Source organism: Platalea leucorodia (assembly GCF_965183815.1).
Source record: "Platalea leucorodia genome assembly, chromosome: Z".
NCBI classification, from domain to species: Eukaryota; Metazoa; Chordata; class Aves; order Pelecaniformes; family Threskiornithidae; genus Platalea; species Platalea leucorodia.
The window spans coordinates 24,876,707-24,892,533 of NC_138858.1; the positions used below are offsets into that span (position 1 = coordinate 24,876,707).

Genomic DNA, 15,827 nt, shown 5'->3' on the forward strand with positions numbered 1-15,827 from the left:
GCTTTCATGTCCTATTGCTGCTCCTCAGTTTGTACCATGGTGTGTGGTGCAGCTCTGTTCAGACTCCTCAGCTGTGCTGGTGCAGCATTTGGAGATTGCGATCTCCCTTTCTACGTCTGAAAGGTATGAGAGCATAGTGCTGGGAAGAGTTTGTATTTTGCAGAGCGCTGCAGCTAGCTCAGTTGTCTCTATACTGTACTGATAAGCTCTGCAGTTAGATATAAAGAAAAAAAAAATACACTTTGTTACCTATAGTTTGAACTCCTTATCTTGCCTCCTGTTATCTCATCAATAACTGCCTGGAAACAGACTTCCTGCTGGCCTAATTGTCTCTGTGGTGGGGCTGTTACCTTGCTAACCTTAAATTGATCTTATACAAATACTGGTGACATAACACATACAGTTTCATTGTATAGCATCTTTAATCCAAAGATCCTAAAGCACTTTAATGAAATTATGTCATGATCTAGTGAAGAGCTAAAAACTAAGAAATCTTGGGATGTATATATTTTTTTCTTCTCTAATATTCTTGCTTTGATCAGCTTTCTACCTCTAAGTCATCAGTCATCCAAATATGCTCAGCAATTATTGCTATTCCCATATAACTAATCTGTGGTTGATTTGAAATGAACTTGGGGATTCTCAGTCTGTTTTTTGAATCAGAGATTCATCACTCTACTAACACTAATTAGCAGAAAGATCAACAGCTTTATGGGCCATGAAGAACAAGCTGTTCTCTTATCCATGGGTTGGCATGTGCTGGCATGACTTGGAAGGGGAGGTTTTCCCCATTCATACAGGGGAGCAGTTGGCAGTGGTAGAAATCCAGAGTTTTCACAAACATTATGCTGCATAATTTTTTTTCATTAATATTGTTGAAAATGCAGATTAGCTCATTAAGCCTTGCAGTGTCAAATATTTGCTACAACTTGGTGGATGGGGAAAGTTGCGCATAAAATCAGATGACGTGTACCTTGAAACCTCTTTGGAAATGGCACCTTCCCATTCCATACAATTGCTTATCATAATTAGGATGTGATTATTTTAGTGGCAACATTTTAAAAAGATTATTTTTATTAATGATGGCCAATTGGTGTAGGTAAGGCGAAGTGTTCCCTATTTCCTCTGTACGATACCAAAATTGTTTACTGACTTCCAGTTATGGGACTAATTAATCATGCATGCGCGGCTCCATAAAAAGCCCTGTGATTTCACAGCTGTCTCTGGGGATACAGCTTGGTGGGCTCTGTTGGCCTGTCTCCGGCTCCAGAAGCCGCGGTGCTGTGGGATGTGGAGGAAGGATGGCTGCCGGCACCGAAGCTCGATCAGACGTGCCTTTTTGTAGGAAATTTCACCTCCTGCATTTTCTTCCCCTTGCATATCAGAGCAGAATTATGTTTCAAGATTGCTTTCGTCTTTGTGGTGCATGACAGGACTGGACGTACTCAGTTTAGAAAGCCTTTTTGGCCGCAGCTGCCTAAGGGCTCTCCCCAACAGCAGTGGAGGGAGGGTAGCTGCACAGCACTAGTGCTCACACCACTCTGTTTCTGAGTACAAAAAGTGGCAAGGTTCAACAGCCAGGTGTGCATGGCAACAGGCACAACATGCTTCATTCAGTTGCACTGCCTACCCAGAGCATGTCCTGGAGTCTTTTCACTGCCTTCTTTAAAGGCTTCCTTAAAGCACTGTACCACGTGTTAAACTTGCTCCAGAATTAGTAGAAAGAGAAAGAAGCAACCTATTCTACAATTACACACCTGAGAAAATGTTTTTTTTAAAGCATGCAGTATAAAGGTGTCTTCTACAGATGAAGTAAATATATTCTGCTATGAAATACGCATTTGTAAATGGTTCTTGGTGCACTGGTGGTTGAGATGACATTAGGTTATATTTGTCATTGTCAGTTACCTTCATCATTTAAGGCTTCAATCAACCTGCATAGTTGAGTTGATTTTTACTTCCCTGTGCGCCTAGCAAGATAATTTCCATATTCTTTGACATGTCTGGAGTCTGCATCATGTAATAGTCTGAGATGAGAACAGAAGATATTGTATTCCTGTCTCATTATTTTGCCTTTAACTCCTCGATTGCTGCTTAATCGTGCTTGTATCATCAGAACATCAGAAGTTGATTGTTGTTGAGATCAAAGCAAACTGTAGCAGTAGAGTGCCTAATTAGCAGATACATTTGCAAGTTGCCTGTTTTGAAGGGTGGAGAAGTAGAGTTTAACCCTCTTCGGGATGCTTATAAAAGCAGCTTGAAAGTTATTAGGAGTCATTTGTCATAGTGGAAAAATAAAATGTGGAAAAAACAAATATGCATATTAAATTTCTGGAGTTTGAGTTGTAGCTCCTTAAGAAATGCCCCAAGAGCTGTTGAATTAGCTGGCTCAAGTATGGTTAGCAGTGTAACTGTAGAAGCACATAGGAAAACTTGCCTGGACTTAGTTAAATGCTTGGGTTTAATCAGCTGATTACCTAAATCTGAGCTTTGTGAGGCTGCAGTCCTAGTACGTGTTGCTAGTACCTGAGCTTGTTAGTGCAAAACTGTCTCTGCAGTGTATTTATAAATAAGTTACAATTGCACATCAAGACTGTATTATCCATACTCCTAGAGGCTTAAGTCTTCCTTTTTCACCTACGGACTCTCTTGAGTGGTTGTTGTGAAGCCAATGGTCTGACCATATGTGGAGGAAAATTGTACCTGCTTCCTCCAAGATGGAAGCTCTCGCGTAAGTTGAATGTACAGCTTGAGAAATGCTTGAAAGAGGGAAAAGCATGTTCTGTGCTTAATCCTTGGAACAAAGGTTTGAAGGCTTGAATGAACTTACGTACATAAGTCTATGGGTCCTGATGAGATGCATCCCAGAGTCCTGAGGGAATTGGCTGATGTAGTTGCTAAGCCACTCGCCATGATATTTGAAAAGTCCTGGCAGTCAGGTGAAGTCCCTGGGAACTGCAAAAAGGGAAATATTGCACCCATTTTTAAAATGGGTAGAAAGGAGGACCCTGGGAACTACTGACCTGTCAACCTCACCTCTGTGCCAGGGAAGATCATGGAACAGATCCTCCTAGAAGCCATGCTAAGGCACATGGAAGACAGGGAGGTGATTTGGGACAGCCAGCATGGCTTCACCAAGGGCAAGTCCTGCCTGACCAACCTAGTGGCCTTCTATGATGGAGTGACTACATCAGTGGACGAGGGAAGACCTACAGATGTCATCTATCTGGACTTCTGTAAGGCCTTTGACATGGTCCCCCCCAACATCCTCCTCTCTAAATTGGAAGGCTATGGATTTGATGAGCAGACTGTTCAGTGGATAAGGAATTGGTGGGATGGTCGCATCCAGAGGGTAGTGGTGAATGGCTCGATGTCCAGATGGAGATCAGTGACGAGCGATGTCCCTCAGGGGTCTGTACTGGGACCAGTGCTGTTGAATATCTTCATCAATGACATAGACAGCGGGATCAAGTGCACCGTCAGCAAGTTTGCAGATGACACCAAGCTGAGTGGTGCAGTGGACACGCCTGAGGGACGGGATGCCATCCAGAGGGACCTGGACAGGCTGGAAAAGTGGGCCCGTGTGAACCTCAGGAGGTTCAACAAGGACAAGTGCAAGGTCCTGCACCTGGGTCAGGGCAAACCCCGGTATCAGTACAGGCTGGGGGATGAAGGGATTGAGAGCAGCCCTGTGGAGAGGGATTGGGGGTACTGGTGGATGAAAAGCTGGACATGAGCCAGCAACGTGCACTTGCAGTCCAGAAGGCCAGCTGTCTCCTGGGCTGCATCAAAAGCAGCGTGGCCAGCAGGTCGAGGGAGGTGATTCTGCCCCTCCACTCTGCTCTGGTGGGACCCCACCTGGAGTGCTGCTTCCAGCTCTGGGGTCCTCAGCACAGGAAGGACATGGGCCCATTGGAGAGGGTCCAGAGGAGGGCCACAAAAATAATGAGAGGGATGGAGCACCTCTGCTCTGAGGAAAGGCTGAAAGAGCTGGGGCTGTTCAGCCTGGAGAAGAGAAGGTTGCGGGGAGACCTTATTGTGGCCTTTCAGTTCTTAGAGGGGCTTCTAAGAAAGATGGGGACAGACTTTGTAGCAGGGCCAATAGCGATAGGACAAGGGGTAATGGTTTTAAACTAAAAGAGGGTAGATTCAGACTAGATGTAAGGAAGAAATTTTTTACAATGAGGGTGGTGAAACAGTGGAACAGGTTGCCCAGAGAGGTGGTAGATGCCCCATCCGTGGAAACATTAAAGGCCAGGCTGGATGGGGCTCTGAGCAACCTGATCTAGTTGTAGATGTCCCTGCCCATTGCAGGGGGGATGGACTAGATGACCTTTAAAGGTCCCTTCCATCCCAACGCATTCTTTGATTCTAAATGTTTATAGATGTTTTCCAGTGAAGACAGGGGAAGCCTTTTCTGTTGGGAAACTTTCACCTTTTGAAAAATGACTATAAGCATATTGTTACAAATAACTTCTTTAATTATATGCTGCAGCAACGTATACCTGAAACAAAAATAGGGGTCATAGTAGGAACTCTAGAGAAAGTAGTGTGTTGACACATCACTTCATGCTTGTCATTTGTTACAGAGTCTCTGGACATTTTCTTCATAGTGCAATGGAAGCTGTTTTTTTCATATCTTACCATAATTTTTCTGAAGCAGGTAGCAAAAATAAAAAAGTTGAGATAGTAGAAAGTTGGAAGCCAACTCAGCTGGCTGAAGTAGGTGTTCACGAAGTGGTTGAACTGAGCAACCGTGAATTTTCTGAAGTTCTTAAAATTAGAGCATGTGTATTCTAGCCACAACTTGGTTGCAAGTCTGCCAGTATTTAGAGTTGCAGATAAGAGCTATCTCTGAGCTCTTGGTGTGCAGGATTCTTGTTTTTGCAAAATCGACTGTATAGCAGAAGGAACAATACAACTGTCTCATCATCTCTTAGATGTAGTCTAGTTTAATGTGCTTTTGGTAGCATTATGCATTCAGTCTGAACCTTAAATGTCTTTTTTTTTTTTTTTTTGCCTATTATCAGAGTTTCAGAACTTGACCTTCAAATTTTTCTAGAACAGGTGTAAACTGGAAAAAAGGGTGAAAGGGAAGCAGGAATACCTGTGTATTAGGGTTGTGTTGTAGAATGGACTGTCTTGGAGCTACATGTTCGAAGTATGGGAAAAAGGCTCTATTTGTTGGTAAGATAAAGAAAAGGAAGCAGCAGAACGTGCCCATCTCTGAGCTCACTGATAGATATCTCCAACTAATTATTTTGCTGAGTTGTATTTCAATAGAGTTGGGAGGCGGGGAAGTAGAGTTGTAAATGATAACTTCAGGCTGTAGGGCTTTTTCATCATGTAGATAGCAGTGTCGCTGGCTGGCTAACGAACACTGCTATTGTGGCAGGCATTTTTGGTTTGGAAAACTTAAACCCCCCTCCCGAAAACAAAAAACCAAACACCGCCCTCACCCCCAAATCTAAGCAAAACTAGAGATTTGCTGGTGATCCCAAATGCGTTTCAAATATTTTATTGCTGTCACAGTACTTCAGTAATAGATTGCAAATCACCAAAATATAAATCTACCTTCAGTCAGTATATGTTAGCAGAGGAACTTTAAGTAATGTCCATATGAGCAAAATTCTTTATTGTCTTTCAGGTGTTTTTCAGTGAGGGAAATTTGTTCCAAGCATAGAAATGACATTTATTTCCAGGAGGAAAGCTAACTGTATGTGACGTCTTATTCTTGGTAATTGACTTATAAACAGTCTTGATTCTGAATCCCTTTGTAGTTAATGGAGGCTTGATTTTTTTTATATATGTTTTGGATACAGCTCTAAACCTGCATCCTACTAGTTTCTGGTCCGAAACTGGATGTGTCCTTCTCCAGTTCCAGTTTTGCCAATATAGATGAAATTTTAAGACAGACCTATTGCTTTTTTTTAAGATCATAATCTCACCCTGAATTTTGCCTTTGGCGAGCCACATTTATTTCATGCATGCCCAGATACCACTTCTTCATCTAATTTTAGAAAGTGAAACCAAGATAGAGCATTTTAAGGAGATTTTGTAGTGCATCAAAAATTGAAAAATCTGAGTGTAATACATTTTTTTCACAAGGGCTTCTTGTACAGTAACAAAAGAAATAATAATTGAGTCAATTGTAATTATAGGCTTAACGTTTAGTGGACAGATTGGTTGAAAGAAAAATTTCACCTCTTGCATCAGACTGAGAAATCTGCATTGTCCATTAACTTCAACCATGTGCAGCTGAGTAATATGCAAAACATGCTCATTTTCTTAAGCAATAAATGAGGCATGGATAAAACAATAACTCTTTTTTGCCTGCTGGTATTCATCTGAAATTTAAGTAAAGTTTGTTGATACAGCCATAGTAAAATAAGGCAAAATATTGAAAAGTTTCCTAATGATGGCTTTAAATCCATCCACTGTTCTTTTACTTTCCAGTTACTGCTAATGGGAATTATGGACTTTAATCCCCCTCTCCCCCCCGCCCCAATGTGAGAATAGACCCTAAAATTTACAGCCTGCACATAATTTCCTACTGTCTGCTTTATTGCTTCAAATTTAACTCTTGCAGAGTACCCTAACCTGATGGTAAAATGCTAAAGTGGGAGGCTCTTCGCCTTTCACCTGGCAGGTTTCTGAAGCTGTAGTGAGGCTTCAGGTATCTGTGGGAGTGAAAGTGATGGTATGTTGCCTCCAGATTTGGTTTCCACTTCCCGCTGCTCCAGTTCCCAGGCCGTTGGCTCTGCGATGTGCTGGGGCTGCCACTGCTGCTGGGTAGCCGAGGTGGCAGGGGGGTGTCTTCAGTCTTTCCTCCATTCGCAGTGAGACCTGTCAATAAACTGTTCTGTCTGCTTTTTTGGGAGAAAAGCAGAAAGAGTTGGAAGAGGGAGAAGTACCCAACTGTGTTGCCTTTCAGTGCATTTCTGTGACCCAGAGTGATCTGCAGTAGGGTCCAGTTTTGTCTTCCACCATGGCTTGTTCCTGTTGCTCTGAGGTAACTCATGCTCATAAGGCTCCCCAAAGAGAGGTGCAGAGTAAGCAACCCACTTAAAACCGTGCTTGGTGAATCTGACTTGACCACGGAAGTCAGTTCCTGAGATAAGATCAGGTTTGTTTTGTTTTGTTTTGTTTTACTTTAAAGTAGTGAGAGAGAAGAATCTAGCTTTCTGAATTGTTTTCAAATAATCTGCATTTATGTCATAAAATCCTTACAATTGATTTATCAAAACAAATAAGTGGAATAAGTATTTCTTGGCCCTTGCCTTAAAGATGTCAGGATGGCAGGAGGCTATTTTGAAGGCTGCTGTTTCACAGCAGCTAACACGAACACACGGATGCTTGCTTCAGTTCAGTCTGTGGTAGACTGTAATCATATACACAGCTTCTGCTTTGGACTAATGGTGTCCATAGACGCTTCCATTTTAGCAAAGTAGATACCTGTCTTCCATTTACAGTTGTGTAATGGAGAACTGCTTTTAATATGTTCATTAAAAAATATTTCCATCAAAAACTTTAAAGATGCTTCCTCTGTATTTGTCATTACATTTTGACTAATTACAAAACAGACTTTGCAGCAGTGCAATCTACACTGTCCTAAGTACTTTTGTAAAGGCAAAAACTTGTTCAGATGCCGGAAGGTTTCTCCATCATATGCAATTGTTAAAACATCAGGCTGCTGAAGATTTGAGACAAGTAATTTCTAAATTACAACTGAAAATGGAAGATTTATAGGTATTAGATTTAAGCTCATTTAGTAATTCTCAGCCATCCCATTGGGATATGGATTTGAGAGGGAGAGAGGAAGGGAGAGTAATACTTTAGCAGTAGGAAAGGTTTTTATAACTAGAATAAAGCAAAGCCCACCTTCTGTGACTGATCTTTGAGGAAGTATATGTGGGTTTTAGTCTCTTTTGGCCTTATACAGTAAGGCATACAACAAGTATGCACACACTGGATGCGACAGAAATAAGAAGTAACAAAGATTCCATTTGAACTTTCCACAAATATCCATTATAAAGGAAGCTAGCTATATGAGGGGCAAGTTCAAGGGGAAGATGATGCTGAACTCGTGATGTATTCCCTATGCCCACCAATGATTATGTAATACCATTAAATAATGCTAAGTTGTTACCATTATGTAATCAACTTAAGTCACCTTTCATTGAAATGCGTTCTGATAAACGTGCTGGACTAACAAGGATTGCATTCAGATGTGGGAAGAGATGCCATTGGTAGCAAACAGCGTTGTGACTTTAGCCTGTCTTGATAGTTTCAGGCACAGGAAGGGTAGCAGAGATGCCAGCAAAGCCTCTGCAGAAGGCATAGGAGGAGTCAAAGACCATCTTGGGATTGAATGGGACAGCAGCAGGGGACCTGTATCAGTAGATGACTCGTGTATCAATAGCTGATGAAAGTAGTAAGAAAATTACTACCAGTGTGGCTACGGTCTATTGTTAGATGGAGATTACCATGGACACTGGCAGCGTTTATGTGCTGTATATGGGCCAAAATGCTGAATTAAGATGGAAGGGATGAGGGTGGAGTTGAGGTGAATTCTTCTCCTCTGTCCCGCACGAGTCAGTACACTCAAAAAGGAAGGTCAGTGCTTGGAGCATTAAACTTGAAGGCAGAAATGAATGCAGTGTGAAAATCGATAATGCCTTTCAGTTCAAGTTTTATGTGTAATGCTGATATTTAAATCACATAATAGCAAAGCAAAGTGTGGATATGTGTAAATTCAAGGAGTTGTTAAATAAAATGTAAAAGGGGGAAAATGCATACAATTATTAATGAAACTGTAGCAGGAAAAAGTGTAGGAGTACTATAAGGGCAAGAAAAAGAAGGAGTGGATAGTCTGAGGGAATTATTGAAATTTTTTTTTTTACATGGAGGAATCCGGGGAGGGTTGCTGACTAACTCATTGTGGGCAGGGACTGTTTTATTGCGTGGTGGTTCAACTCAGTGGCACCCTAATCCCTCAAAGAAAGCAGACTGAGTTTTGGAAGAGATTTTTTTTTCTACAGGAAATGTTGATGTTCCGTTTGCTTTTGGAAATGAAAAAGCCTAACTGCATTCCTGTAAAGTGTGTCCAACTTTTCTTATTTTAAGAAACACAGTATTAGAAGTACAGTTGCTATTTTCTGGATATTTTGTTGCAGTTGGCAACAAAACTATTGGCATTGTTGTTGGTAACTGCTAATCTCATGGTAGTATGTCTCTGCATAAAGGTTAGTGTTAATCCCAGATGAGAGATTCTTCTGTTACCATCTTCTTGCATAAGCCGTGACTATTTTTGCTTCTATAGAAAGCTTATTTATTATATGCCATTTCTGTGTTTAAAAGCATATATGGATGTACTATGACAAGAAGAACTGGAGTGCTAGAGTCTGCCACGCTTGCCTTAATTTCAGTATGTTGTGAAATCTGGGGTGCCCTCAAGGCTCCTGTTTGGGGTAAGGATGGGAGGAGACATCATTCCAGCATCACACATGCTCACATTTTCATTGGCAATTTTGATCATGTTGACTGCCTAATTTGCTACTCCACAGGCCCTCCAAAGTTATTTTAAATATTTCTAGAAGTTAATCACGCAAGAGAAATAATGGAATATTAAGTGAATTCTTACAGTGCACACACTGTCCCTGATGCTGAGTTAATCTACTCTGCTTTCTTGTCAGTCAGACAAAATCTTACGGTTGAAGGAAGCGCTTAGTACAAGGTTTTGTTGTCGTAAAGAGTAAGATTGCCTCTCCTCCAGCTTCTGTACCAAAATATCTTAGACTTTCTTTCAGATGTTTGAGCAAGATAAAAACTGAATGAAATATAGATGCCTGTAAAGGACAAAGAATAAAGGTGGCTATTGGAGATGTTCTGTGTCAGCGTAGCTGTGCACATGGTAAGGTACAGAGTGCTCTACTCTGCTGAGTGACCGACATCAATAGGAATCACAGTATTAGCTCTCCATGTTTTGGGTCTGGCTCCCATTTAAAATAAAAAGTAAGTACATGCATTAATAATAGCACTTACTTCTCATATGCCTTTCTCCTCCTAGACTTCATTGACTTGTTATTTTAACCTTTTTGGCTTGGGATCCAAACCTAAACAAAACTAGATTAATTTGTGGACAAAATACAGATGATTGCCTTCAATTTATTTTTCTTGGGAAGCTCAGTGGGATTCATCTGAAATGAAAATTAGTGCAGTCTGGGAAAGGCCTAGTGTCTGACAATGGATTTCGCGACTAGCTTCAAACCCCTACTTGAAAGTGCATTGGTTAACCAAAGAGTGATGCTCTTCCCCAGTTTTAGAACAAGCTTTATTAAAACAGACCTATTTCTTGCTTGCACTCCTTTGTTCTAAAGATCAGAGGAAAACCCTGTCGCCTTTCAAGTATTGATTCCTGTGATGATAAAATGCACTAAGAGTATGCTACAGTGATCAAGTTCCAAATCGTTGAACATAATTTTCCTGGTGGCTTCTACAGTGGGTGTCCTGGTTTCAGCTGGGATAGACTTAATTTTCGTCTTGGTAGCCGGTGTGGGGCTGTGTTTTGGGTTTAGGATGAGAACAATGTCGAGGATACACTGATGCTTTGGGTCTTGCTAAGTAGTGCTAAGCTGTTGCTAATTAGGTGCTAAGTGGCGCTCACACTGGTCGAGGACTTTTCAGCTTCCGCTGCTCTGCCCGGTGCACAAGGAGCTGGGAGGGGGCACAGCCAGGACAGCTGACCCAGACTGGCCAAAGGGCTATGCCATCCCATGTGACGTCATGCTCAGTATATAAGCTGGGGGAAGAAGAAGGAAGGGGGGGACATGGGGTGTGATGGCGTTTGTCTTCCCAAGTAACCGTTACGCGTGATGGAGCCCTGCTTTCCTGGGGATGGCTGAGCACCTGCCTGCCGATGGGAAGTAGTGAATGAATTCCTTGTTTTGCTTTGTTTGCATGCACGGTTTTTGCTTTGCCTATTTAACTGTTCTAATTTATTTTACTTCAATTATTAAACCGTTCTTATCTCAACCCAAGAGTTTTCTCCCTTTTACCCTTCTGATTCTCTCCCCCATCCCACCAAGGGGGGAGTGAGCGAGCGGCTGCGTGGTGCTTAGTTGCTGGCTGGGGTTAAACCACGACAGTGGGTTAATACAGGGTTTCTAAGGATTTGTGTAATGTATGTCTACTTGACAAAATAGGCGTTGCCAAAGCATTTTACTGGTGTTACCATCAGTGATATGATGCCTTGTTTGGAGCTATTTTGACTTTGCTGGAATTTTAGGAGCCTTCCTGCAGAGTTTCATTATAATGTTCATAGTCTGCATTCTAGCCTGAGAGACTTTTGTATTTGGGGACGCAGCACTAGGAAATGTGTGGTTTCACCCCAAGAACCTCGTCTTACCATTGAGTCTCAGGAGAGGAGTAAAAAGGCAAGTAAAGAAAATGCATAGACTTCTCTTGATGTAGAAAGCACTAAAGAAATAAAACATACTTGTTTAAATGCAAGGTATGTGTAACTTAGGTTTTTTCCACTCACTTTTTAGTTCTTTTTTTTCTGCCTGGATGAGAAGGAATTAACATTTTGAGGTGACAGATATAAGCTGTAACTGACTGCATATGTCACTGGCATATTCCAGGATTGACATCCATGGAATATCAAAGATGTGGACATTGCAATCAATGCCTTAAGCTTTTTATGGCATCCTTTTAGTTGAGGATAGTGGGAGCCTATGTAAAAAGGTAACCAGAATTTGACAGAAACAGGCAGAGAGAGCAGATGGGAAGTTAATTCAGTTTTTCCAGTTCTGGAAAATGTTATCCTGGATAATTGAGCAAGAAACCACAGCTTTCTTGTACATTTTTGTTCTACTCTCGGGCAAGCTGTTAGCAAATTGGGTGAAAAATGTCTATGGGTTCTGCTTTACCAGTGTAGCAAAGAACAATAGCCCATTTTCAAGACTACCTGGGAAGCACTGAAAAGACTATCCTGTGCTGCTGCTTGGGAACTCTCTAGCTCCCAAGACTGTCAGTTTCCAGCAACTCTCTGTGGATCTGCTCTTAAAAATAAGGTTATGAAGCTGAGGCCTTTGGTTTCTGGGCAAACATGTGCCCATCTACCAGGGTGCAAATCCTGTGTCAGTGCTCAGTCCATAGTTCTCTGAGGTGACAAGATCAATGAGGTGGGAAGTAGTAATTTCAGGAAGCAAATGTTTAGGATGTGTAGTTTGGTAGATGGTTTTCATTTGAGCTGTGCAATCAAAATCTTACATTGTGTTTTTTGAACCTAGATTTGATTAAAAAAAAAACCAAACCTTTTGCTGCTTTGCATCAGCTTGTTCGTCTTCTAAGAGAAGTCAGTTGCTTAAGTAGTGTGATTGTCTCACTTTTGCATCATTTTCAGAGATAACTAAGAACTTAAGGTGGACATATTTGCTAAGACCAGTATATAGCCTCTTGTCCCTGTTTCTTGACAGTGGCTGAAAGTAAGCAAAAAGGAACAGCATCACTACATGCTTGTCCTCTTAATATAATTCCCTGAGTATTCTCCCTGCTGCTGGTTTGCAGCTCAGGGGCTTTCTGCCTAATTAGTACCTGTGGGGAGGTGACCCAGACCGAGTGGCAGTGCTTTGATCGGGGGTCTGACCTTGCGTTGCACTGGGCCCGAGCTTGCCTGGCCACAGTGAAATTACACTGTTAGGTGGTGAGCACAGCGACCACCAAGGAGGGTATATCGACTGCTCCCTGAGAGCCTGAGGTGAGCGCTCCTGAGGAATGGCTGACCTGTGCCTTGGTGATCTCCCCTTACTTGGGATGCTGGGTAAGGATACTTTCTTGGGAATTGAGTGACACCTATTAAGTAGATTATAAGGAATTTTGGAATAGAAGCAGAACAGTCCCCCCTCACAAGGTAGTCTAATTGTTAACTACATAATAAGTGCCTTATTCCAATAAACCTCACTTTGTACCTTGGACTTGGAACCTTATTCCTTCAAGGGGTAGATAGCAGCATATTTTTATTTAATTTTCATTTTATTTTTTATTTTGATGTTTATTTTGATTTTTATTTTATTTTTTTATTATCTTTATTATTTTTATTTTATTTTTATTTTTGGCTAGCCTTCAGAATTTACGTTTCTTTGGTTCAGACCCACCATTCTGGATGTTTGCATCTGTTGTTGCATTAATTGTGTTTCTAGGTAAGAAAAAGGTACAGTTGTGAGAATATTGAAAAAATGAATTTGCCTAAGAGAAGTGTAGCTTCTGGAAGGGTGACGTGAAGGGCTAGCAAGTGAATAGTAGGAATTTTGTTTTGATGGAATCCCCTCTGGTCAGGGCTATAGTGAAAGAAACAAATGTTCTACCATGGTAAGAGTGTTATAGTAAACTCTGTCCATTGCATTGCCTTATCTGCAACATCTAATATTTTAACACACTCTTTCTTAACTTGACAGGCAAGTATCTGCTTCCCAATGCAACTGGCCAGCAGCTGTGGCAACCTGCAGAAACCTCTAATCTTGTTCGCATGCGCTACCAAGCACTTGGGCAGTCAGCACCTTCACTTACTGCTAGTTTGGTGAGTAATTTTTTTTCAAAGCTAGGAGTGTACAAAAAAAACCCCCACCTATTGCATCTCTATATCTGTTCGTGGGGGGATGGGGATCAAACCAGAGTTTATTTCCATATCAACCTCTCCTCCTTAAGCTGCATTTTTAAAGTACCTAATGCATTCCTGCATACAACATGACTTAATATGTTGAGCACAGCTGAATAACGTTTATGGTAGCAGTAACTCTGAATTGTGTTACTGGATTTTGCATAAAGTCTGAGCTGAATGTTGCATTAATATAGTTGTTTGCATTTAAATGGTTTCTTTCCTTTAAAAAAAAAAAAAAAAAAAAAGCATGCTTTTTAAGACAGCAACAGAAGGTAACTGTCCTGTCTCCTGAGCATTCTTTTCTATCAATGTCTTTGTTTCCACTTTCTGCAGGACTCTGTCCTCAGGAGAACATGGGTGTATGAAGCAGGAGCTTAATTAAGTCTTTTGGATAAAATGATAAGGGAAGAGAAAGGGGAAAGAGATGCCTCATACACTTGAACTTTCAGCTTTTTGTTTTCAAACATCCTTTATGCTGCTTTGTGCTTCTGTATATTAAGATCTTAAGTGTTGAAATGTAATGCAGGACCCCGTATACTAGCCTATACTTTTCTTTAAAGAATTACTTCAATGACTATATTTCATGTTGTATAAAAAAGCAGAAAAGTTTTTTATTAATGTTTCCCCCCCCTCTTCTGCCTTTTGACTGGTTATTAAAACTTTGCTGATCCATGTCTACTTTCTAGGGAAAACTTGCGTGTGTGTGTGTTTTTTTTTTTTTAACCCAATGTTCAGGTTAAAGAATACTATGACCAGACAATGGTGAACAGGTACCACCATGCCATTTTTTCATATATTGGTATGTAGATGGCTGGTTTCTCCATGAATCTATCTGAAATAGTATTTCACTTCAAGTGCAACAAATCTGCATTTATAAATGTGATCATGGTTTCTGCTTAGTGGTGGTGGCTCTTCAGGGCAGATGTGGTTTATTGGACTCCATGCTGATTACAAACACTTGATTCTGTTGGAAGTTCTGTGCTTTGAGCCCTAATATTTTCCAGGAAACTAAGTATCAGCCTATGTATTTTTGTTTTCTCGTTTGTTAGGAGAAACAGAGTTCATTGTGAAGGAAGTATTTGGAGTATGTATAGTTGAAACGAAAAGGAAGGTAGATGAATGGTCAGAAATCAATTTAAATTGCATCAAAACTGTACATTTTTCCCTTCTTTTCTGTAGTTGAGAATTAAAAAAAAAATTATTCTAATGGTCTAAATTAACTAAATTTAAAAAGTGCTCTGTTGCTATTTGATTATCTGTTTCTGTTTGCATAACTGTTAGGTTGTTGTGCTACTAGCAACATTGTGCTTTTGTTTTGGTGTAATGCTTAAACTATAGGAAGATTCATCAGCATTTTGACAAAAAGTATTTCAAATGGTCATAAAACAACAGACTAATGAAAAATGCAGTGAGCCATGCTTATTTAAGGGCCTTTCACTCACCACTAATCGAGTTTTATGGCATATTTTTCTGCCACAGACTTCTTCCTTCCAGTCTCTCCACATCTTTTATCTGTACCTGACTGCAGCTTCTTTCATACTGGTGGAAAAGCAGGCGAGAGCCTTCTACGCAAGTCTGAGCAGATTGTGCATGGGGTGGAGATGCAGGTTCCTCAGAAGCATTTATTTCTTATCTGGAACTGCTGATGAGACTTGCCTCCTAAGGAGGTTAATGTTATGTTGTCACGTAAGCAGGGCTCTTCTTAAGCCTCCTCTGACAAGTACTTTGCTGTCAGGCTTCTGAAAGACCCTGGCCTTTGCTTAAAAAGGGGTCACTCCCCCTCCTCTGTGTGGGTTTTTTTTTTTTTTTTTTTTTTTTTTTTTTTTCATCTCGGTTCTGTGCTTTGACAGAGTTAGTTTGGGAGGCCTATTGTTATGTTCTAGTAGTCGAAGCTTTTAATTATATTTAGAGAGAGTTTCACCTTATGTAGAAGAGATTTGTATGAAGAATTTCTATGTAGCTGTTCACAGTCTGAGCTGAAATGATTTAAATGTGATGTCTCACTCATCTGAAAAATTATTAGCCCATTCTTAGTTCCTCTACTAGGACCAAACATTCTCACTGGGGTTGATACCCAGTTGATGTGGACCTGACAGTGAGCAGGGGTACAAAAGACTTACTTTTCCCTTTTTCTGTCAATAATTTGTAAAAGCTTCCCTAGATTGCT

The 15,827-nt window shown here is 40.9% G+C and overlaps 1 protein-coding gene across 1 annotated transcript in view; it reads left to right on the forward strand.

Annotated features, from left to right (window-relative positions):
• Positions 1-15,827, forward strand: part of MAST4 (microtubule associated serine/threonine kinase family member 4) — a gene marked incomplete at its 5' end in the record, with an annotated part of 314,645 nt that overhangs the window by 75,803 nt on the left and 223,015 nt on the right. Inside the window, one exon of the mRNA XM_082336461.1 lies at positions 13,458-13,579. Within this exon, the coding sequence (XP_082192587.1) occupies positions 13,458-13,579 (122 nt within the window). The remainder of the gene's footprint in view (positions 1-13,457; positions 13,580-15,827) is intronic.